We start from the raw sequence: 22969 nt of genomic DNA on the forward strand, positions 1-22969 counted from the left end.
CATGTCGCATCCACCCTCCAAAGGAAGGCATCCTCCATTTGTGATTTATCACTATGCTTCTGCCAGCTTCTGCCAGAAAGATTGGTTGGTGGGATGGTGACAAACCAAAAAGCAGTGATGGTCACTTCAGTGCAGTGTGTTTTGAAAACAAAATTACTTTCTAAGTGTGTATTATCTATCTATCTATCTATCTATCTATCTATCTATCTATCTATCTATCTATCTATCTATCTATCTATCTATCTATCTATCTATCTATCTATCTATCTATCTATCTATCTATCTATCTATCTATCTATCTATCTATCCAATTTGCTTCTTATAACTACAACCTCACAAAAGCTACAGTGCTATATCCATTCCATCCCTGCCTCCAACAAATGTCATAGAAAAATCTGTGGGGCTTCCTTCTGTTAAAATGCAATGTACGTATTCCAAATACTCTCTTAGGACTCTGAGTGAAGGTTTCAAAGTGCAGACTCCAGTTACTAAACGTCACTTGTTAATGAGTTCACCTCATTAATTTATTACCCACATAATTGTTTTGCATTAACAGAATGATGGGCTCTTTCCCTGAATGAAGGTGGAGAATTGGGCGGGGGGGGCAGCTTACTCAAGTTGGTTTCATTCGGAACAGCTCTCCCTTTCACCCTGTTTCCCGATCATCGTGCTTTGCAGATACAGTATTCCCCAGTGGTCTAACCAGCTGCTGATCAGACCGGGAGCCCATCCAGCTGACGGACAGATGCCTTGTCTGTACTTCTAGGTGATGAAAAACTCACCAGTCCTCTGGTCCTTGTGACTGCAATCAATCCTCTTCCCTAGTGCTTGCCCCCTTTAGTCGAGAGTGTTTATTTGAATGTATCAATCTCTCTTGGTGATTTCCAATCCTCACCAAGGAGAAGCAGTGTCTTCATTGTTTTGTTGAGGAAGAGGGGGAGGAAGAACCCCCACCCTTAAACAGGATCATGGACGGAGGACAAACCAATTTACATGTCTCCCTGTTATCTTGCTAAACTAATAAAAGAGGCGTCCTGTGGCTGAAGGATGGCAGGGATAAGGAAGAGAGGCTGGAATTTGGCAAGGCAACCTGAGACTCCCAAGGAAGACAGCCATCGTGTGTGAGAGAGAGAAAGCATCGCGCCTCAACAGCTCTCTTCCCCTCTGGTTTGAATCTAACGTGGGTGGCTCACGAGGAATCTCTCTGTAGCAGCCTTCCTCAAGTTCAACTTCGTGCGGCAAGTTCGGACCCGGCGCCCCTCCAGGTCGGGGTACGTTGGACAGCTCCCTCTCTGGCGCTCCGTTGCGGGAGAGCGCGGGACGCGGGCGGGCGGGCAGTTCAGCACCAGGTATCTTTGGACAGCTCCCGCCGGCCTTCCTGCAGACACCCCGCCTCCCTGCCGCTTCTTATCTATTACTCACGCTTCAGAAAGTGATCCGCGTGCATTCTCAGCAGCGCTGCAGCGGCGGAAGCTGGCAAAAGACACCCCCCTCTCCTTCGTTCGAGGTGGGTCCCCATCTCTGGCTTCTTCCCCTGCCGGATCACTTTTGGAAATATGGACCTGAAAAAACGAGGGATCCTCATCCTCAGTCCAGGATTCCCGGGGCTGCTTCTGTTTTTCTGTGAGTAGATCCGTACCAGCTCTGGTAGATCCCCCACCCCGAAGACGCTATTCAGTCCCCCCCTCCTAGCACTTCTCCCTTGGGTTCCCCACCTATCGCAGGCCGTTGGAGAAAGAGTAGAAGCAGAGCCCCAGAGAGCAGGTTGTATGCCTTGCCAGGGAAAGGAAAAGCTCAGCCACCCCAGTCGCTTGGAAGTCTCAGGGAAGGGTCGCTCCGTGAGCAGCTGGCTGCATTTTGCTGAAGCCCTTCTCTGTCCCCTAATCAGGGAAGGGAACCTCGCGTCTAGCTGCCCCGTGGATCAGCCTAGCTCCCAAGTGAGAAAGTCCAGCTGCTGCTGCTTCTTTTTGTTAAAAGGCGTTCTTTTTCTGTCTTTTGCTCCCTGGCAGATGCTCTCGCGGGCAGCATCGCAGAACAAGAAGTGGAGAATCTCTCCGGCCTCTCTCCTGACCCCGAAAAGGGGATTTTTGTCGTCCGTGAAAACGGCACAACTTGTCTCATGGCGGAATTCGCGGCGAAGTTAATTGTCCCCTATGACGTGTCGGCCAGCAATTATGTGGACGTAAGAATTTTTTACTCTCCCCCACCCCCCGCCCCGGTTCCAGATACCTGCCCTGCCTTCTCTTCCATTACCTTGGCGAAACTTAATCCTCTAGTAAAACGAGGCAGGAAGGGGAGCTCGGGTTTAATATTTGCCCATGTGTTTGAGAGGGAGGGAGGGAGGGAGAGGTGGCGGGGGTGGTGGAAGACAGGAATGCGCCTAGAAAGGAGCCTGCTCCAAGGTACCCCTGAGTTCCTGTATGTTGCTACGGTAATGAAACTTCTCCCTCCCACCTGCAGCCGCAGAGAGAGAACATTCAAAAGGAAATCAACTGTCCACCGGTCGCCCCATGAGGCAGACCGAAAGGAGATCGCGCAGAAGCCGGAGCCACCGGGGGTGGGGGGGCTGGGGGTCGGGAAGACTTGTTAGCAGGATCCGAGGATGCCTGTTCTTTCCTTTGATTGTCTTCTAAAGCGCATAAAGTTCTTTTTTTTTTTTTTTTTGCGGGGGAGGTGGGTTTACAGGAATGGAAAAAGAGATGCGACACCACATAATTACTCACTCCAGTCTCCTGGGGCGCAGAGGTGGCTGTGAGAGAACTCTCTTAAGAGTAATCATTATGGTTTAGGAGATGTTGTAAAATCCAACCGTTTCTTTCCAGCACGATGTTTGAGGAGCTAAGATCCTACTCGCAGCTTTACTCCTTTTATCTGTTACTACGCAGCACTTGGCGTAAAAAAAAAAAAAATTAAGGGGGGAGGGAAGGAATCCACCACATTTCCCCTGTTATCTTGCCCCCCCCCCCCAGGAAAGATTCAAGCTTCTACAAAATCCTTAACGCATCCGTTTTCCAAAGAATTAATTACTGGAGGTGGGGTGGAGGTGGGCAGGTGTCAGCATTTACTGAGCTTGCCTCGCTGTTCTGTGCATCCAGACGATCAAGGAGTACGCCTATATCCCGCTTTCTCGGGGAGCCGAAGAGCGAGGGAAATGCGGCAGCAACGAATCCGAGCTCCACCTGACGTGGATGGACAAAGCCTACACCCTCCGCCTTTACTTCGTGAAGGTAAAGGATGCAGATCGCAAGGGTTATTTCGGGTGACTGAATAAAAGGGCAAGGGAAGGAAGAGGGAGAACGAGCGAGAGAATAGTAAGCAAGAATAGAGGGAAGAAAAGAAAAGCCACGATCCTGACCCGGCTGCCATTGTCTTTACCGCGCCAGTGTATTTATATACAGTAGTGCCTTTCGACCGAGGAAGGAAGACAAGCGCTCTGCTCTCGTTTGGTTTTTATCCTGGTCAATTTCCCTTTCTTTTTCATGTCAGTTTCAGACCCGAGAAGGGCTGGCAAAGTTGAAGGGCGGCCGCAGAAATCTTCAAGCCCAGTCTAAACTCTTGCCTGGCCGGATTGCAAGGGCCAGGAGAGGCTTCCTTATTACATTTTAGGCATCCTTACTTCGTGTGGATCATTTGTCTTTTCTCTCCCCACACGCCTCCTTCTTCTCCCCCCACCTCCCACTGCCTCCTGTTCCCATCCCGGCCCACGAACTGGTAGGAGAGCCGCAACACGAGCCGAGGGCCCGAGGCCTGGTGGAAGATGAACAAAGTCCAGTTTTCTTACGACACCTCGGAAGGCACCTACTTCAAAGGGCCCGTCAACCGTAAGTGCCTCTGCGCTCCCTCGCACTGGAGGCCCGCGAAGGGCCGCCGCAGGGGGGCTTTGCGGGGGGGGGGAGGCGGCTGGACCGCAGAGTTAAGAGGAGAACACGATCCCGGTGGCCTCCTTTAGCCTAAGGAGCTGGCAGGAACCTGGAGGAAATGGAAGGCAGGAAGGGGGCTCCCCGTGGGTAACATAAAGCTGAATAAAACGCCACGCAATCGAAGCGCGATTTTGCCCTGGTGAATCAACCAACCTCTGAAGCTTCCCCTTCATCTGCGGTCCTATAAATCATCATCTGCCCGCCCTGCTCCCTTCTGAATTTTCAGGGAGAGGGGGGGAGCCTCTCGTCTTTGCCCCCGTCCCTTCCCCCGAGGTCTCTCCCCGCCCCAACCCTCCAGACCCGCACTGCGGATAAACTCGCCCGCCCGCATTTCCCCGCTTCTCTCTCGGGATCCTCCTCAACCACCTTCCTTCGGGGGTTCACCCGGGGTCCCCCCGCCCGCGTCGTCGATCAGGGTGATTTAGGGTCCTGATCCACCCCCACACACACACCCCTCCTTGTGCCGGCGTGCGCTCCTCCCAGCACTGCGCCAGGCCTCAAGAGGGCCTTTTCAGCCTTGGCGTCTTCCAGACAGCAAAGGGCCCCGTGGAAGAAATCCAGCCCTCCCGTTCCGAGGGCTGGAACGGGACCAACCTTTTAAAAAGGTCACACACACACAGACCCCACCGACCGTGGCAAGCCTTCGAGCACCTTAGACTCCGAGACCGTTTCTGTCCCGTTGGTTAGCTAAGAGCTTCCAGAAAATGGAGAGCTAACATGCCACTCCTAAACAATTTAGGAGGGAAGGCGGCTGAAACCTTCCATCCTAGCTTATCAGGGAGTAAACGTCAAGGGAACCGAGCTGAGCCCGGTTTTAAGGACACCGGCTGAGGAGTGGATTGCGGGTCCCGTATCTTCAGCGTAGGCCTGCCTGCAATGTTTCTTTTAAAAAAAACGGAGCCGTTCACGAATTGCACTAGTGTATTTAGCAAGAATGAATGAACGGAAACGTTCCCTTCTTATCTGAAGGAAAGGTCACTTCTCTTTTCTACTTACTGTTACAGGAAAGTGGAAAGGCAACGCATCGATCTAAACATAAAAAAAATAAATAAATAAACGTGCCCAATTTAACTGACAGATTCACGGGCTAAAATTAGTGCCCGCTGAGAAGGATTATTTAACGAAAGCTGTACTTTTGGAGTCGTGTCCTGTGTAAAATGGATGCAAATCATGCAGGTCTCGTTTGTTATAAATTGATTTATTATAAATTAATGTCGACTTTCACTGTCTCAGGTTTGTGTCCTTCCGCGCACTTTTGATTTCAGAGGTTTAGGCTCCTAAATCTATACAAGTCTTCTGACCATTGAAATGGGACTAATGAAGCTATTGTTTCAATTTTTGTGGTTTTCTTTGCTTAGATGTTTGAAGCTGATACTCTTAATAATTTTAAAAATAGATGTGTTTTTAAAGTGATTTGGGAAAATCGGTTTCCCCTTCTTTGAAAAGGTCGATTGTGAGACAGTAGAAATAAAAGATTGAATCCAAATGAAAATAAATAATAGTCATAATCACGGTAAGAAATGCTATTTTTATACTTCTATAGAGTAGCTCCCATTAAAATTTACAATGGAAATTATTACATTTATCCTTGTGCAATTGAATCTCATCGGCCCCCTTAGGAAAAAAGATCTTGTTGTCTTTGTTTTTTTACTGTATATCTGCAGTGCAGCCTGTTTTGGGAGAGATAGTCTGTGATTTTTGCTGTTACACTGCAGCATGCAATAAGCATAACCCATGTTTGTACATTTGGCTTCTTCTGAAAGTGATTTCTAACCTTTATATCTTTTAAGCCTAAATTTCACCTTCCCCTATTCTAGTATCACTTTGGAGAAAATTATTTTTATATTAAAATGAAGGAAAATTAATGATAAATTTTTTGGAATGGTGTGAAATGCAGGAGCCCACTGTGCTTTTAGTTCCATTGGATTTTCCATCCCTTAGCTTGGCTGGATCTGCTACTCTCCCCCTTTTCCATACATGACGCTCACAAGATTATTAAATCTTTCTTGCAAATCTGTAAGAGTTCCTAAGGAGTAAATACCAATAGGTTCAGTGGAAATCCCTCGCATGATAATAAACCACCTGACTTTTTAAAAGGCAGTGTTACCCATTTTTCTTTAATATTTGAATAATCTTCTGTTTTTAGTTTTTAATGACACAAGCTATCTTGGGTCCTTTTTTAAGAAGAAAGATGGTGCGAAATAAATAAATAAATAAATAAATAAATAAATAAATAAATAAATAAATAAATAAATAAATAAATAAATAAATAAAAAGTCATTCGCTATAAGAATGCTATTCAATGGGGCAACCTCAATGGCCATCTTGACTGGGAATGATGGGAACTGTATCTGGAAGATACCAGGTTAAAAAAAGCATGCCCTTAGATGCCACTTCCCTCTTTCTGAATTCCAGAGATTTCATTCCTGTTCTCTGCAGAATGCCAGGCACTTTTGGGGGCTATCATCTTACTGCTACTATTACCATTACTGTGAGCAGTATCATTCAGATTTTGCCAACATTGGCCTTCTTTAAATGAAGAACCAAGGCAGGCCTTCATACCCTTTATGTTTCATATTGTATGCTTTCACCCTGCCCCTAAATTGAATTATGTACAGCTTTGAGGCAAGGTGCTCTGGAAGTTTACTGTGAGAGTGTCCTTGGTCTCTTGTTTTGTCTGGGTGTGCAGTTCCCAAGTTCCAGCCCTTTCTCAGCTGGGAAGCTGCCAGGGTGACCTTAAGGGAGTCATGTATCTTCTGCAGCCTAGCCTATTTAATGAGAAGTGTTTGAGGCAGAGGTGGAGAAAGTGGCTTTTTCGGCATACATATTACAGAATCCCACAGCCATCCTCAACCACAAATCCTACAGCCACTGTCCAGCCATGTTCCCAAAGAACGAAAGCTGTAGAACCACAGTTCTAAGTGTTGCAATTCTCTCTGGGAATATATCTTGAGGTGATGGAGGAACCTAAGCACTTACAAGGGAGCAACATGTAAGAACACATGTGTCTTATTGCTGTCTTGGAGACGTTTCTGTCTTTCCACCAAAGACAGAAATGTAGGAAATTCCTTCATGGCACCAAAATGTAGACCAGCTTTCCCCACCCTTTTGCTCTCCAGATGCATTGGCCATGCTGCCTGGGCATCAGGATGGAAAAAGCTGGTGTATAGAGGATATTATGTTTTTGCAAGTCATTGGAGTACATACTCTTAACTACTGTTGCACACTGCCAGACGACTAAAGAAAAGCTGAAAATATGCTGGTCTTCTCATCTTCACTCCGAAAATAATCAGCAACTTGATCCAATCGATAAATGGAACTGGCAAAAAAGAATGTTTGGGCTCCAGTTTGAATTTGACTAAAGACTCAGCAGCTAAATGCTGCTTCTGATGTCTGCATAGCTCTGTGGCAAGGTCACACAAGGGATAGTCCCCACTCTGTGTATTGACTGAATCCTACAGTGAGCCCTGCCCTCACTCTCTAGAGACACCCATGAACCATAGCAGAAGACTGTGTTCTTTCTATCCCTTTCTTGACATCCATCATCCCCCTTCCCAGAGTCTCCTTGTGCATTTTCCCTCAGTGAAGGATTGCAAGCTTGGGCTGGGTGAGGCTCTGCTTTGACCTATGCCAGGGATGAGAAAGGTGTTGTTGGACTGCAATCCTTATGATCCTGCACAGCTCTTTATACTAGCCTATTTTTATTTATTTATTTATTTATTTATTTATTTATTTATTTATTTATTTATTTATTTATTTATTTATTTATTTATTTATTTATTTATTTATTTATTTATTTATTTATTTATTTATTTATTTTATACCCCGCCTATCTGCCCAGAACGAGCACTCTAAGCGGCTTCCAAGCATATAAAACACGATTAAAAATACATATAACAAACCAATATATTATAAACCATCGCAATAAACAGCCAACAATAAACGCTAAGCATATTTTTCAAGATGCCTATGGCATCCTCAGCCCACTGGAGGGCTGAAGGGAGCAACACACATTTTATTTCTACTTTTCATTAAATATTTACCTCACCCTTGCACACAAGGGCTGGAGGAGGCTACAGAAAAATGTACCCCAAGTGGTGCGTTGCTTATCGCCTGCTTGTTGAAAGTTGTCTCCAAGTCTAAACCTTTGGTAGCAATACTATCAGCATCCAAGAGAATGGGGACCAGGGTGGGAGGGGAGTCCTCCTGCCTGCCTGCCTGCCTGCCTGCCTGCCTCCTCCTCCTCCTCCTCCTCCTCCTCCTCCTCCTCCTCCTCTTCCTGACTGCAGCAGCATCTCCACCTGGGCCATGATGTTGAGTTCTGCAATGCTTGCATAATATTGTTAGCACATACCGGGTGAATTAAGTTTGGCTGGGTGAGATTAATTAAGGCAGCATTCTTATATACCCAGGGTAGGCAACATCTACAGGGGCAATTTTCCAGCCCTGGATCCACCATGGAAGGGTGCATGGCAGCTTTCCTAAGGACAGAAATTAAGAAAGATCAAAACTGGATATTACTGGAAGTCCACTTCTTTTTTAATGTTATGCACTTGGGTTTGGGGAGATGGGAACCCCCCTGTAATTGGAAAAATCCCACCCCCAAAGGCTTCCAAGAGCAGAAAGAGACTTGTTTTGTATATTCTGTTCTTGTTTTTCTTCTTCCACCCACCCCTACTATTACCTTGCTTGTTCCTTGCCCTTGCTTATAAAAGCTGCCAGTGGGGCTGTGGTGTGTTGGGTCGTGAATATTGTGATCATTGAGGGAGGGATTTCTTCCCCCTCACATGTAAAAGAAACCATCATCCAACCCATTATTAAACACTCACAGTTGGTGACAGATAATCTTAATAATTTTTGACCAATCACCAGCATACCTTTTATGAGCAAGGGTGGTGGCTAAGCAGCACCAGATATACTTGGAGGAGGAGAATTGTCTTGATCCCTTCCAATCCAGATTTGGGCTGCGGCACAACATTGAGACAGCAGTGGTCACACGGCACAGTGACCTTTTCAGGGAGGCTTGAGGGAGGTCAACAGGGGAGGATGTACTCTGCTGGTTCTCCTTGGTCTTTCAGCAGCTGTCAATGCCATCAACCACAGTATCCTCCTGGACACGCTCTCAGAGATTGGGATGGGGGGGCTGGCACTGAGCTGGCTCTGATTCTTCCTCAAGGACTGTGTCCAGAGAGTCCAGCTTGAGGATGATGAGGGCCCAGTCCCCTGGGGCTGGACCATCCACTCACCTTCTGATGCTGCCTCAGGCTCTGTGCTCCGTTCCTATTGCTCTGGAGCTTGCGGTCGGCTAGCCACTCCTCACAGGAGGCAGGATGATGAGCCTCCTTGCCAGGTCAAAGATTGGGTTGCAGACTGGGCACTCTGGAGCGATTGGGAGGGAGAGCGGAGCCTACGGTGGCAGCGGAAGGGTGAGTGGACAGTGACTGGACCCTTGTTATCTCCACCCATGTATCCATATACAAATACCCCCATCTCTTGTACAGTGTCATAAGTAGGCTGATGATGCACAACTCTAGCTCTCCTTCACCACCTCTGCAGTGGATGCTGTCTGGATGCTCAAACAATGCCTGGCTTTGGTTTTGGACCGGGCCCAAAAAGGCTCAAACTGAACCCGGAGAAGACAGAGAGGGCTGAACTTAGACCAGTTTTGCATTTGGGTTTTGTATTTGAGTAAAAAATATGTGCAAGTGTAATGTAAAACAACCCACTGATTTGCCTTCCCAAAGATCGGGGGAAATTGTATGTAGCTCTTGGGCTCTCGGCATGGTACTCATCCACGGCCTTTTCTACCCTTTTGGCAGCTGGAAGGCACACTGTCACGACGCATCACCTTTCAGTTTTAGTCACCCCAGCTGGGAAGTCTTATGAATGTCAAGCTCAGCAGACCATCACCTTGCCCTCCAGTGACCATCAAAAATCGGTAGAACTCTTGCTGTCAGAGGTCCGCCTCCAGCCCTTTGACATCACCTCTGACTTTGTCTTTAGTGAAGGTAAGGTTCTTTAGGATGCTTGGAAGAGTTGTGTGGGGGGGCCACTATCTGGAAGGGGAAGGCTGCTGCTCTTGGGATGGAGAAGGGGGACCATCTAGTTCACTGGTTCTTAACCTTGGGTTACTCAGGAGTTTTGGACTGCAACTCCCAGAAGCCTTCACCACCAGCTGTCCTGACTGGGGTTTCTGGGAGTTGCAGTTCAAAAGCATCCGAGTAACAAAGGTTAAGAACCACTGCTCTAGTTTTTCAAGCAAGTGTTCTGACAAAAGGTTCACAGCCCAGACAAAGTCCAGATGACACCCTCTCTCCAGCCAGGAGGAAGCCAGTTCTCCCCATTCCATTCTATTCTTGTTCTGTGGATTCACCTTCCACTTCTCCACTTTCCTGGTTTAACCTGTTGGATTCCTCAAAGACATTTGGAGTGTTGGGACATTGCTAGTCTCTCACAGTTTTCAAATGATGGTCCTTTTTTATAGTTACATGTTGCTGATACACACATCTGAAACCTTTGCACAACAAAGAATCTTCTTGTGACTGTCAAGTGTCCCCCTCCCCCTCATATTTTTGGCACTGCAGTTGAAACTGTGCACAGGTGGGATGATGCCCGTGGGTGGTCTCCGACAAGATACATCACAAAGCTGAAAACCTGAGCACCTTTGCCCAGGGTTCTGGCTCAGAAGGTCTGGAATGCACAAATATGGTCAGAGTATTGTCCCATCAGGAGAAAGCTGTGATGGATCCAGCTGCTCAACAAGCTGGAGGTGACAGCGTGTTGGTGGATCAGTGACTGGGGATTTGTACTGTGCCACCTGGGCTTATTGTAGTAATCTGCTTAGAGTAGGAATCATCAATAATTTAGAAAGCAACTAAACAATATACCCAACCAAAGAAATGAATAAGAGTATGTTAATCAATGTCTGGCAATGGCCCCAAACCTTTCTCAGATGAATCCTTCTTGATCTACCTAATTGTCTCCCTGAGCATGGAAAAGTTACTTTCTTAGACTACAGTTCCCCCAGTTAGCAGGGCCACTAGCCATACTGGTTGGTGGATCCTGAGAATTGTAGTTATTTTCTAGGTTCTGTTCTGTTTCTGCAGCAAGTAAGGAAGCAAATTAACACTAGAGAAAGACACTGGTATTCTTGCTGTTCTACCAAGGCTAAGGGTGGGGGGAGAAGGACTTCTCTCTGTTTCACATATCGGATGGTCTGATTGATCAGTAGCTGTCTGGGAATCGATGTCTTTTCTTGGCCGCAATGAGGGCCAGATCACAAGATGAGGCAAGTATGTTATGTCCCCCTCTTGTAATGTTATCCTTTTAGGCATGCAAATCTAGTGTTACTTGACATAGTGGATGCATAAATAAAGGTGTATTATCCTCCAGCTGACCAATTCAAAAACAGATTGATTTACCAAATGTCTGTTGAGGCAAGATTGTGTCTGAAGAAGTCATCTTCCCCTCTGAAGGGGGCTTTGCTTTGAAAGACAAAATTAGCACTTCATTTAGCGAAATGCCAGTAATTTGAACTTTATGTTAAATGTAGGCCTTCCCTCTTTAGAATACTTAAGGGGCTGCCAGCTCACATCACATTTGGTATTTCTGCCTTTGCCTGGACAATAGAGACAATTGTGATGTGAGCCCCTCAGCTCAGTGGATGCTACTGTGTCAAACTACAAAGGAGACAATGTGTAATGCTTTCATTTCCTAAAGGAGAGGGCTATATGCTTCTCTACCCCCATGTCAGTGAACCCACAGCATTTTGCTGTACAAGGAACATAACAGTTTCTCACAATGAGTTATAAACCGCTTATTTTGATGAAGCAGGCCTGACTTGAGCGCCAGCTGCTTTCTCTGCATCAGTGCTTGCGTTGTGTGTATGAGGGCCAGGGCAGGACAGCTTGCTAAGAAAGAGCAGAGGAATTGCACAATTCCAGCTTGAAATTTGCAAGATGGCAAATTGTGGTGATAAGGCAGCACTCGTACCTCTCCTATGATGAAAGCAGCATGTTTGCCGGGGACTAATTGTGTTCACTGATGATGTTGATGGTGTGTGATGAAGACAAGGTTATTTGTGTTTGAATGTTGCTTCCCTGGGATGGGACCTTGTTATGGTCGGATATTCCCACTGATGAGTGATGGGCAGTTTTTGATTGTGATTAACATGTAATGGCAAATATATCTTGAAGGGAGATGTGAGAGGGTGAGGAGTGTGGGTATGTGTACGCATGCGCACATGTACTCTTGCATGTGTGAGTGCATGCATGGGGGAAGAGAAAGAGAGACTGAGAGAGAGATGAAGTTGGAGCGTGGGAATAGCTGGGAGTAGGTGGGTGGTTGTATATAGGACATTTACAAAGAACGGCAGAAAATTAAATCCATTCTTTGTGTCTCCCCAATTCCTCTAGAAGCAGAACTGAAAAACAGCTGTTGCCATTTGGAAATCTTTTTGAGTCAGCCTCCAAATAGTAAGAAATCTTGCAAGGAATTTTTGGGAGTTGAAAGATGATCATAGCAATTCCCCAAATATAAAAGCAAAAGTATGATCTTGTGAGTGATTCATCAGATGCAGTCCCTGTGCCCTGATCTCATCTGTTGGATTTATTCACCATTCTAAAACGTGGTGGCACTGCGGGTTAAATCGCAGAAGCCTCTGTGCTGCAAGGTCAGAAGACCAGCAGTCGTAAGATTGAATCCACACGACGGAGTGAGCTCCCGTTGCTTGTCCTGCCAACCTAGCAGTTTGAAAGCATGTAAAGGCAAATAGATAAAGAGGAACCACTGTGAGGTTCCGGTGAGGTTCACAGTGAGAAGGTAATGGCCTTCCGTGTCTAGTCGCACTGGCCACGTGACCACAGAAATTGTCTATGGACAGACGCTGGCTCTATGGCTTGGAGACAGGGATGAGCACGGCGCCCTACAGTCAGACACGACTGGACTAAATGTCAAGGGGAACCTTTATCTTTACTTAAAATGCTCTTCCTAGCATCATTGAATCAGAAGCATTTACTTTCAATGCAAACCAATAACTATATCTGGGGCGGGGGGGCTCTGCCTTTGTGTAACATACCACGGCTGATGTGAGCTGAGGCTGCAGCTATTCACTGATCACACTGACCCCAACAGATCCCTCCACCCTCACTCCCAATGCTGCTCCACTGAGTGTCGGGGGACGATCTGGCATGGCATGGCATATGAGGGAGGACAAAAGGCTTTGGTCATCATCAGCAAATGGGCACGACAGATGTTCAGGATATCCAAGCCCAAGGGTTTTAAATCACTGTCCCTTGTTCCAAGTGCTTTGTGGCAGAGACAGAGGAGTCCAGAACTCGAGTGGTTATAATTAATCACTGTTCTGGCAAAAAAAAATGTTTGCAATATCTGCTAAAAAGGGCCAGTGTCGCCTGGGCTTTTGTTCTTGCACCTTCTTTAGTTCGCTTCCCAATTTTCTGAGAAGAATTTTTTTTTTCAAATTCTACCGCCCATTGTCTGTCCTATATAATAGTGGTTATATATACATATTCCTCTGGCACAAGTGGCTTGTCGCAGAACGGGGTTGGGGGGGGGGGGAAGAGAAAAAAAGGCAAGCTGATCTTCCTTTCTTCTATCTAAAAATGTCTCTGAACAATGAATTTGCCTACATTTGCCCAGAACTGTGCAGCTATCTCTAAGCTCCAAAGGCAGCATTGCTACACATTGAGGATGGGCACTTCCTCCCTTCGCCCACCCTTGTTGTTCTCATGAGTCATCCCCAAGCAGGTATAGGAAGGAGAGAATCACAGGAGGGACAGATGCCCCTTTCCTTGTGCCTCCTCCATGATCAGGTCATTACTGCACTGAGTTGGTCATTATGATCTTGACTTGTTTTCCCTGACAGGAAACTGCTCAATCCCAAATAACAATGCCTTGAGATTTTTTTTTTTTTTTGTTCGTTTGTTTTTAAGCTTGGCCATAGTTTGCTAAGTTGCTGTACTGCTTGACAAACAGGGACCTGCTTTTTTCTCTGTGTGTGTTTTGTTTTACATAACCTGAACGGGGGCTCTGGAAATGGGACCTGTTCTGCTCCGTAACCCTGTAGGACTGGTTCCAGCATATCCAGAACATAGGAGATATCACGTATGAGATTGGTGGCAATCCACCTTTGGAAAATGGCATGTAAGCAAAGAGTGTGTTGCAGGGGACTAGATGAAGTCTGGAAGGGAAGGTAACAGGCTTGAATATGCACTCAGTCATAGAATATTGATGCCAATAGCAGGGTGTGATAGATACAGATTTAAAAAAAATTAGATATCAGATTTCTCCAATATTACTATCTTATTAGCCTTCTAATGCTCCCAAACTGACTGAAGCAAAACAAACTGATCTGGAACAGCAATATCTGAGTAGGACAACCTAGTTGCATTCATTACTCATACATGACTAAATGCAACTGATGTAATAGGAAGACACAAAACATTCTTAGGAACCATGTTCCAATTTAGCCTGAGTGGAAAATTGACATTTTGGAGGGAGAGCCCGAAATTACAGTTTCCAAGTGTGGAAACGTCCAACCGAATTTCCAACCAAATTCTATAGCCATGTGTGAATAGACAGGACTCATGCAATCAGCCCCCAAACATCCCCTGGAACAAAATGTCAGATCCTGGGAAGAATATTGTGGAAAACAGCTTGGAATGTCAACATCTGAGTAAGACAACCAAATTCACCATGCATACATGAGTAGATAGGACTGATATAATAAGCCACTAAATGTCCCCTGGAATCCCATTCCACTGCTCATTTAGGAGGAAAAAAACAAATTTCCAGAAAAAATCCGCAGTGGCAATTTCTGACTAGGACAAGCCAACGAAATTCATCAGTCTTGTGTGATTAGAGATGACTGATGGAGCAAGCCACAGAAGATTCACTGGAGTGGCCCTTCTGGGGACAATGATCCACATTCCAGAAAATTGCCTGGAATGGCAGATATTGAACATGATATCCCAGCAACATTCCATTGCTATATGTAGGTGGAAGGGAATAATGCAACAGCTGCAGACCATACCCAGGAGCTACAGTATTGTACTTGTTCCATTCAATTTCATTTCCCCATACCATCTCTTTCCAGTTCAGGTAATCCACAACAAAAGTGCCATGTACATCAGACTCAGTTTAAAGACATCCAGCGCAAGAGCATCCAACCCGCCCATCCTCACTCTTAGTATCTGAAAACTTTTCCTACAGCAAGCCAGCTTAGTCTATTTGCTACATAACAGCCTTTCCAATATTGGAAGACAGCTAGAGATCAAAAGTGGTAGAGCAGATGAAGAGTCGGATTAGTGTTTGAGAGAACCAGGTGCCAATCTCTGCTCAGCCATGGAAACCCAGAAGCAACTTCTGACGTACAGAGCCTGTAGTATGATGTTCAAGGCATGTGAGATGTTCAAAGAGTCATAGCCCAGTGGATTTCCATAACTGGGTGAAGATTTGAATGTAAGTCTCCTGGTCAAACACTCAGTCCAACACACCATGCTGGCTCCCTAAAATTTATGAAAACACTATTCATTATTTGACTGGAAACAACAACAACAACAACAACAACAACAACAATAATAATAATGTATTGTCATTGTAAGTATATACACAGTATACCCATACAATGAAATTCACAGACACCCAGAGACCAGACACATGCACACACATAAAATTCCCCAAACACTCCCCACCCACTAAAAAAATCCCCCAACACTCGCCACCCACGAAAGGTCCCCACTAAAAATACAAACATCTACACCGCAGGCCAAGTAACACAGTCTAACTAACTATTCACTACTGGTGGTCTTGAAGCTCATTATTAAGTGCAATTATAGCTCTGGGATAAAAACTATTCAGAAAACGTGTGGTCTGAGTCTTAATTGTTCTATATCTTCTGCCAGACGGCAACAGTTCAAAAAAGTTATAAGCAGGATGGGAAGAGTCTCTCAGGATGCTGTGTGACTGCCTCAGACAGCGGGAATAAAAAAAAATGCAATAAAATCTGAAGCCTTAGTAAATAGACATGTGCCTTTGTTTATTCAACCTCGCAAGTAAATGTTGAGTTATTGATTTGCGTGTATCCCTGTTGTTAAATCAACTCCAAAGCATTCAGAAAATTTATCACTGAGAAAACATGTTACAAAAATCTGCTTCTATGTGTGGGATTTGGCTTCTGTGGAAGATCAGTGGCTCGCTCCATTGTTCCCATCTAGCCGTAACTGACTGGTGAATTCGTCGTTTCACCATCTCACAAGTTATTCAGAGACCTTTTTTAAAATATGGAAATTTGGCCTGGGAAGGGCAGTATAGTGGTTCCTGTGGTTGTTTTGGGGCTTCCTGTATTTCTGCAAGGTAAACCTGTGAATAGAGGTGGCTTGGCCATCTTGGAAGCTGAGTTCCATGATGTTCTCTGCAACATGGAACTTGGTCTGGAATGGCAAATGGAGAACATTTCCTTTGGGGTTTTTGTGGCTGTCATCTAACCATGCATGGTTGGTGAAATTGGTTGGCTTGGTTTATACACAGCCAAAGTTCCTATTCCAGGCCATTCTATGGGATGTGAATCTTTTGGCCCAGAACAGCTGTCCAAAAATAGTTCTTGTAGAAGTATTGGGGCTTGCAGTGTCTGCCACCCATTCCTGCATGGATGGTGAATATGCATTTTCTGGCAAACGTGAAAGTTGATACCCCAAGTAGCTTTTTGGGGAGCCACAACGGCTGCTGGAGTCTGTTCCTTGCTGTTTGTTATTCCATCAACCGCTCTAGTTATGTGTGACTGGATGGTGTGAATGGTTTCTCAAACACAGAAGTTGTCTTTCTGGGCTGATTTATGAAACATGGATTTTTTAAAATCTGCTTCTTCTTATCATGTGTGACTAGTGAATTTGGTTGATTTATCCTACTTAAAAACTGTAGTTCTGGGCTGTTTTCCGGAGTATCAGTTTTCTGCCCAGAACAAGAACCAGAATGCAGTCCCTGTGTACTTTTTGTGGCATGCTACATCAGTCTCATTTTGTCACATGGGATGGGTGAGCTTGGTGGCCTTGTTTTACACTGGCTGTTCTTGGCTATTTTCTACAAGACTGCTTTTCCACTCACAACAGGAATGGGCACATGTTCCTTGGACATGTTATAGCTTGTTGCATCAATCTCATATAGGATTGGGAGCAGTCAATTTGTTGGATTTTCCTATTCAGAAGCTGCTATTTTGGGCCTTTCTGTTTTGGTTGGCACAGGGGCCTTAAAAGATGATTAAAAGAATAAAAGTAAATGAATTTGACTTCTTAAAGTATTAAAGTATTGTTTTCATGAGTGCCCAAGACATCTTGATTGTTTTGGAATCAATGTTGAGGATTAAGTGCCCATTTTGATCTGTTTCCTTACCTTCTGGAATTTATCTGGTCCTTTCTACAAAGTTGGAGGCAGAGTGTGGAAAGTTATTTGTAAAGACTCCATTGTCTAGAATCCCATAGCCATCACAAACATTGCTACATCTTCTAGGGGTTTGTGTAGCTTGACCAACCCCACACAAACTGGCTGTTCTCCCATGAGGCACAGTTAGGATTTGAACTTCCAACCCTTTGTTTCTGTCACCAGGTGCTCCAACTCACTGAACTACTCAGTCATTCCAAATACAATGCATATTAAATTGAGTGACCCTCTTTTCAAGTTCCACCATGTCCTCTCTGATAATAATGGCCTATCTTACAAACCATGAGTCACAGAGGCAGTACATGATATTTTTAAATCTGTCTGTCTGTCTGTCTGTCTGTCTGTCTGTCTGTCTGTCTGTCTGTCTGTCTGTCTGTCACACTGGGTGCCCAGGGTGGTATAGTGGATAGAGTGATGGATTAGGACTCAGGAGGCCTGGGTTCTGATCCTCAGTCACAGACATTCACTGGAGGAGTGGAACTCATAAAACCACTCTGTAAATATTTCAGCTTGAAAGCCCTGTTAGAGTCAATTTAAATCAGTTCCAAGTTGCCAGTACATAGCAACATCTATCTATCTATCTATCTATCTATCTATCTATCTATCTATCTATCTATCTATCTATCTATCTATCTATCTATCTATCTATCTATCTATCTATCTATCTATCTATCTATCTATCTATCTATCTATCTATCTATCTATCTATCTATCTATCTATCTATCTAATCTGCCAGTGCCAAGTCTTCATACAGTGCCATGCCTTTACATCAGGTGATTTTGAATTATTACTATACGATCAGACTGATTTATGAAAGATACATTTGAACCACTGAAAGTCTCTAAATTTTGTTTTGTTTGTTTCTCTGCTTTGTGTGGTATTTCCTGTTCTCCATCTGGAGTGTTTATTTGTTGGTCTACTCTGGTGAACTTTACTGTTTTCACAATTGTTACTGTTTGAGAATGAAGAATTTTGTCTCTCTAGCTCATGATGTATAAAACAGGCTGTTATGGCATTCTCTCTCTCTCTCTCTCTATCTTTTTGTGTAAGCCTAGAACAGTGAACAATGAATTTGGCTTGCAGGTACATGCTTTCATTGTCTCCAGAGCAAGTTACATCATTGATCCTTTGGTTGTGTGGACATGTTGGTTTCTTAGTCTAATATAGAGACTGGCAAATGTATTAGACCTTAAACTTCCCCCTTCATCTCCCCAAGTGCTTTTGAATTATTATTTTTAAATGTATGAACTCAAAAGCAGTCGGATGGCTTCTTGTTGGCTTTCACAGCCATATGTCAGTCATTTAACTCTCAGTTTATCTAATTTTAAGTTATTTGGTTTAGACACTAATGCAACAATACCAACACCACCCCATACGTTGGGATGTTTTGTTTGTTTCTCTGCTTTACACTGGGATATATAGTTTCTTTTTTCCATAGCTCACAAGCTGAAATAGTACAGAAATCTGGCTGCAGTTGGTGTTGAAGAACAGACAGCTGTCAAAGCTACCCTCTTGAGAGTTGTATTGGATCAAAAATTAGCGGACATTCTGTAAAGACCTGAAGCATAGAATTCTGATCAGACTGCATTCCCTTTAATCCTCTTGATCACCCAGCGTTACTGTCTTTGGTTTTCTTGTACACTGGGATTCAAAAAAAAGTCTCAAGGGTCAGACCCCCATCAAGATTCAGGTGGGGATGATTTTTTAAAAAATTGTTTGACAGGTCAGATGGGAAGCAAGATCATGGTATGGCAATGTACCTGTCCAGGTTGCTCTGATAGCACATTGTAATGTTGGAGGCTGCATAAGCCATGTTGCTACTCCCTGAGCTTCTTTCCTCCCCTTGCGGCTCTTAGCCCAGTGGCTCTGAAATCACTGTGCAAAATTAGCTGTGGGGAGGGTAGCGGAACCCCCACGTCATGCCTGTCCATCACTGGAAGCTCAAGAGGAGGAGCCAATGAGAAGACAGGAGGGGCAGAACAAAAAGGAAAGGGGAAGATAGTTAAACAGAGGGAGACAGTTGGGGATGTGGAATAGCAGTTAGGGTTTAGGAGAGAGAAGAGGAGAGTTAGGGAATTGAACTGAGAGAGTTAGGAGAGTGATTTGAGAAGGTTAATATATATATTGAACAAGCAGGAATGAAATTATAAGTACTATAAGATAGATGATTAAAAGTATATAGTAGTTCGGAATAAAAGTACTTACAACCAAATACATAATCAAATCCTTGTTAGTACCTGAAACAGTTCCTATGTGATTTACCTTTGTGATTTACTTGACAATAAACGAACAGATGTTAATTAAACCTCTGATTCAATAAACCTTGGCTTCGGCAGCACACGTGTATAACATACATAATCAGTATTAGGAGGATAATCCCTGGTGGTAGGTAGAAGAGAAAAGGGTGTGAGCCTTTGTGAGGGCCAAATAAACAGGGGAACAAGGTCAAACGCCACAGGGAGCATGTAGGTCTTCTTTGACCACTATCAAATTAGTATCATTGGTGGTCTTTTCTTCATCTATTTTGGACAGATAGGTAAAGATCTAGTAGCTAAGTATTAGTTGGAGATAGTGAACCAGGAGTAGTTAATTCAGTCACTTTTATCCTGGATGTGGCAGGTCTGGCTGAAAAGCATCAAGGCTTGGAAAATGTTCTTCTGGATACCACAATGCCCAGAGTCCTCCAGTCAGCAGGACCGCTGTTCCTGCTGGCTGGCAGGTTTGGGGTGCTAGAGTGTTCAAAAGTTTAGTTAAGTTCAAATACGTGAAGCCCTTGTTCAATCCTGCACTGGATGTCTATCTTTGTTTCTGGTTCTATCTATTTTGCCAGTAGGATAACTTTGAGAAGAAATATAAAGACTGCTGTTCTTCTCCAACCTTTCCCAGAATGATTGTGAAAAAGTAGTTAGTTATATTTACATGGGTCCAACTGTAGTTTATTAACATTATAATTCCAGTTCTCAGCAAGAAATGTTCCACTTTCTGAATATTCAAAAGCAACTATAACAGTTGAATTCAGTTACTTTAAAAATGTTTATTAAATGTAATTACTGTGCAAACATTTAAAAGCATATACTTCAGAATGTTATGAAGTGTGGTACAAATTTCAGTAATCTCTCTCTCTCTCTCTCTCTCTCTCTCTCTCTCTCTCTCTCACACACACACACACACACACACACACACACACACACACACACACACACACACACACACCTTTAACTACAAAAATAACGAATACTAGTTTATACCAAAAAAGAACGATGTTATTTCTTTTCATCTTTCCACCACAATGCAACTTACAACTCAGACAGATGAAAATTTATTCCCTCATCCTTTATACCAGTTGGTAATTCTTCATGCCAAATGAGCACAAGTCTTAGAGAAGTTTCTGTCCACACATTCTTAGAACATAAGTAATCTTCTCTTTTTATAAAGAACATCTGGGAACCACTGCACATATATATGTAGTATTTCTCTCTCTATAAGTCTGAGAATCAAGGCATTTCTTCTTTATGTTTCCTGCAGTTTGCACAAAAATGTCTGCAAACAAAACTAGTCTAATTTCCCTTGGTGATGCTAAGCACAACAGAAGAATTCATCAGAAAGATGAGCTTAACCTATCCAATGCTACTATGTTAATTAGTCCATCCAGTGGGGCCACCGTTATCACCATGTTAAAGGCTCTGTGTTTATGAGAATGTGCAAAATGTGCTGTGTACAAAATCACTCTGAGACTGACCAAAAGAAACAAACAAACTTACCTCATAATGTTGTTGTGAGGATAATGGTGACAGGTATCCTCTCTGAGTTCTTGGGAGAGCAAGCAGTGTTTTGTTACGAGGAAGAGATTTATGTTCACTGGCAAGCGAAATAAAGGTCTTTCCCTCTGTTTTATGTATTTCAGAACATAAATGTCCAGTGGATGAAAGAGAACAGTTAGAAGAAACCCTTCCTCTTGTCTTGGGCTTGATACTGGGACTAGTTATTGTGATAACCCTTGCTGTTTACCATCTCCATCTCAAACTGACAGCAAATCAAGTCCAAATTCCACGGGACAGATCTGAGTATAAACATATGGGATAGCTGGCAAAGTAACCAGGCCAATGGAAACACAGCACTTTTTCTATAGGTCAGGGGCTCCGATATGGGGAAACGATTGACTGTATAATGACCAAATGAAAAGGGCAGGGGTGGGTGGGGTAGGGTGGAAAAGCAGCCATTTCTTCAAAATTCAATACTTAGAGAAGAAAGGGGCAGCCCTTTCTGCCTCAAAGAGCCATCAATGCAAATGTTCCATTTTCCTTCATTTGCTGGAGCCATTTGTGGACTGACACAAGAAATCGGGAAGACTTCTGCTTTGCTCTTAGAATATGTGTAAATGCTACTGCTGCAGCCCTCCAGATGTTGTTGTACTACAGGACCCATCACTCCTAAACATTGGTCATGCTGGTTGGGATTGATGGGAATTGAAGTCTGATGACATTTGGGAAGCCAGATTTCCAATCCAGAGACTCATGAGCAGACATGTGCTCAGTGAAGTAGAGGGAAACATTTTCTGCTGATTTCCCTTCCCCTGACTGTGCAAGGCATTGCATCTGCCCTAAAGTCATCTTGGAATGGTTGAAATGCAGCCTTGCTTACTTCCAGAAGAGGTTGTGAGCTTGGCTGCAAGGGGCAGGAAAATGTGCCTGAAATCCCCTCTCCCCCTTCCATGCACCTGCGTTGGTTTACAGCCTCCTCCTGGAATGAACAGATTTTTTCCATTCATGGCAGAGCAGCTCTGGATTCCACTCAACATTCTCTCTTCCCAAAGCTCCAAATGCATTTCTACATAAAACAAGGGAAGAGTAAGGGCAAGGAATGCCAAATTCCAACCCGCATGCCATGCATTCTCCAGCTACCTTGCTCTGCCAGAAGGCAGAGTGAGGAAGCTGCCCTGGATAGAGGTGATCCATTGGGGAAGCAGAGGTGAGTTCCAGAACTTCACACATTCTCCTCAGGTGGGATGGGGATTATGTTCCTGTACTGAAGCTGAATACGGCTCAATGGCCAGGTCAGCTTCTGTATGTGGAATGGATGAACAAATTCTGGTCTTTTACATCCTGCAACAAAATATCTTGGGCTGGCCCCAGATCTTGGGAAAGATGCCATTTGGTGAGGCCTGCCAACCATATCCAGTTCACTTAGCAGTTCTTCGGTGTCCTCACAGTATCACTTCAGCTCATCTCGATATCTCTTTGGATCAGGTTAAAAAAAATCTGTGGTTTTAGCTTGAAATAGATTTGCTTTTTTGTTTGCTTCTTAGGAATGCTTTAGCACTGAACAACGGAATGATTGTTGCTGCTCAGAAAATAAAAGAGTGCCATGCTATTGTAAGGCAAGTAAGAATTGCTTCTGGGCTGGGCACTTTGCATGTTTTGTGACTGAAAAATGCCTACTGCTATACAATGATTTCACATGATGGCAACAACAAAATGTTCATATTACTATGCAGATATCTTCAGGTGTTATAAATATATTTGTGTAAATATATATATGGAAAAAACCCAATAAATCCTAAAGGACGTTGCTTAAGGCAGAGTATTTTTAAACTGAA

At 44.2% G+C, this 22969-nt stretch overlaps 1 protein-coding gene across 1 annotated transcript; it reads left to right on the forward strand.

Annotated features, from left to right (window-relative positions):
- Nucleotides 1-1357: 1357 nt before the first annotated feature.
- On the forward strand, nucleotides 1358-22969 carry LAMP5 (lysosomal associated membrane protein family member 5). Its single transcript, XM_020814646.3, has 6 exons — nucleotides 1358-1623; nucleotides 2010-2182; nucleotides 3096-3227; nucleotides 3716-3821; nucleotides 9740-9928; nucleotides 21278-22969. Exons 1-6 carry the CDS (start codon nucleotides 1557-1559, stop codon nucleotides 21454-21456), a joined length of 846 nt encoding a protein of 281 aa, XP_020670305.3. The 5' UTR covers nucleotides 1358-1556; the 3' UTR covers nucleotides 21457-22969.

Source organism: Pogona vitticeps, chromosome 1, assembly GCF_051106095.1.
Source record: "Pogona vitticeps strain Pit_001003342236 chromosome 1, PviZW2.1, whole genome shotgun sequence".
Taxonomy (NCBI): Eukaryota; Metazoa; Chordata; class Lepidosauria; order Squamata; family Agamidae; genus Pogona; species Pogona vitticeps.

Excerpts from the sequence above, each read along its gene's own strand:
- LAMP5 (XM_020814646.3), top strand. The coding sequence starts at position 1,557 with ATGGACCTGAAAAAACGAGGGATCCTCATCCTCAGTCCAGGATTCCCG. Across the intron at positions 3,822-9,739 it reads CTTCAAAGGGCCCGTCAACC|CTGGAAGGCACACTGTCACG; the intron begins GTAAGTGCCTCT and ends CCCTTTTGGCAG. Across the intron at positions 9,929-21,277 it reads TGACTTTGTCTTTAGTGAAG|AACATAAATGTCCAGTGGAT; the intron begins GTAAGGTTCTTT and ends TATGTATTTCAG.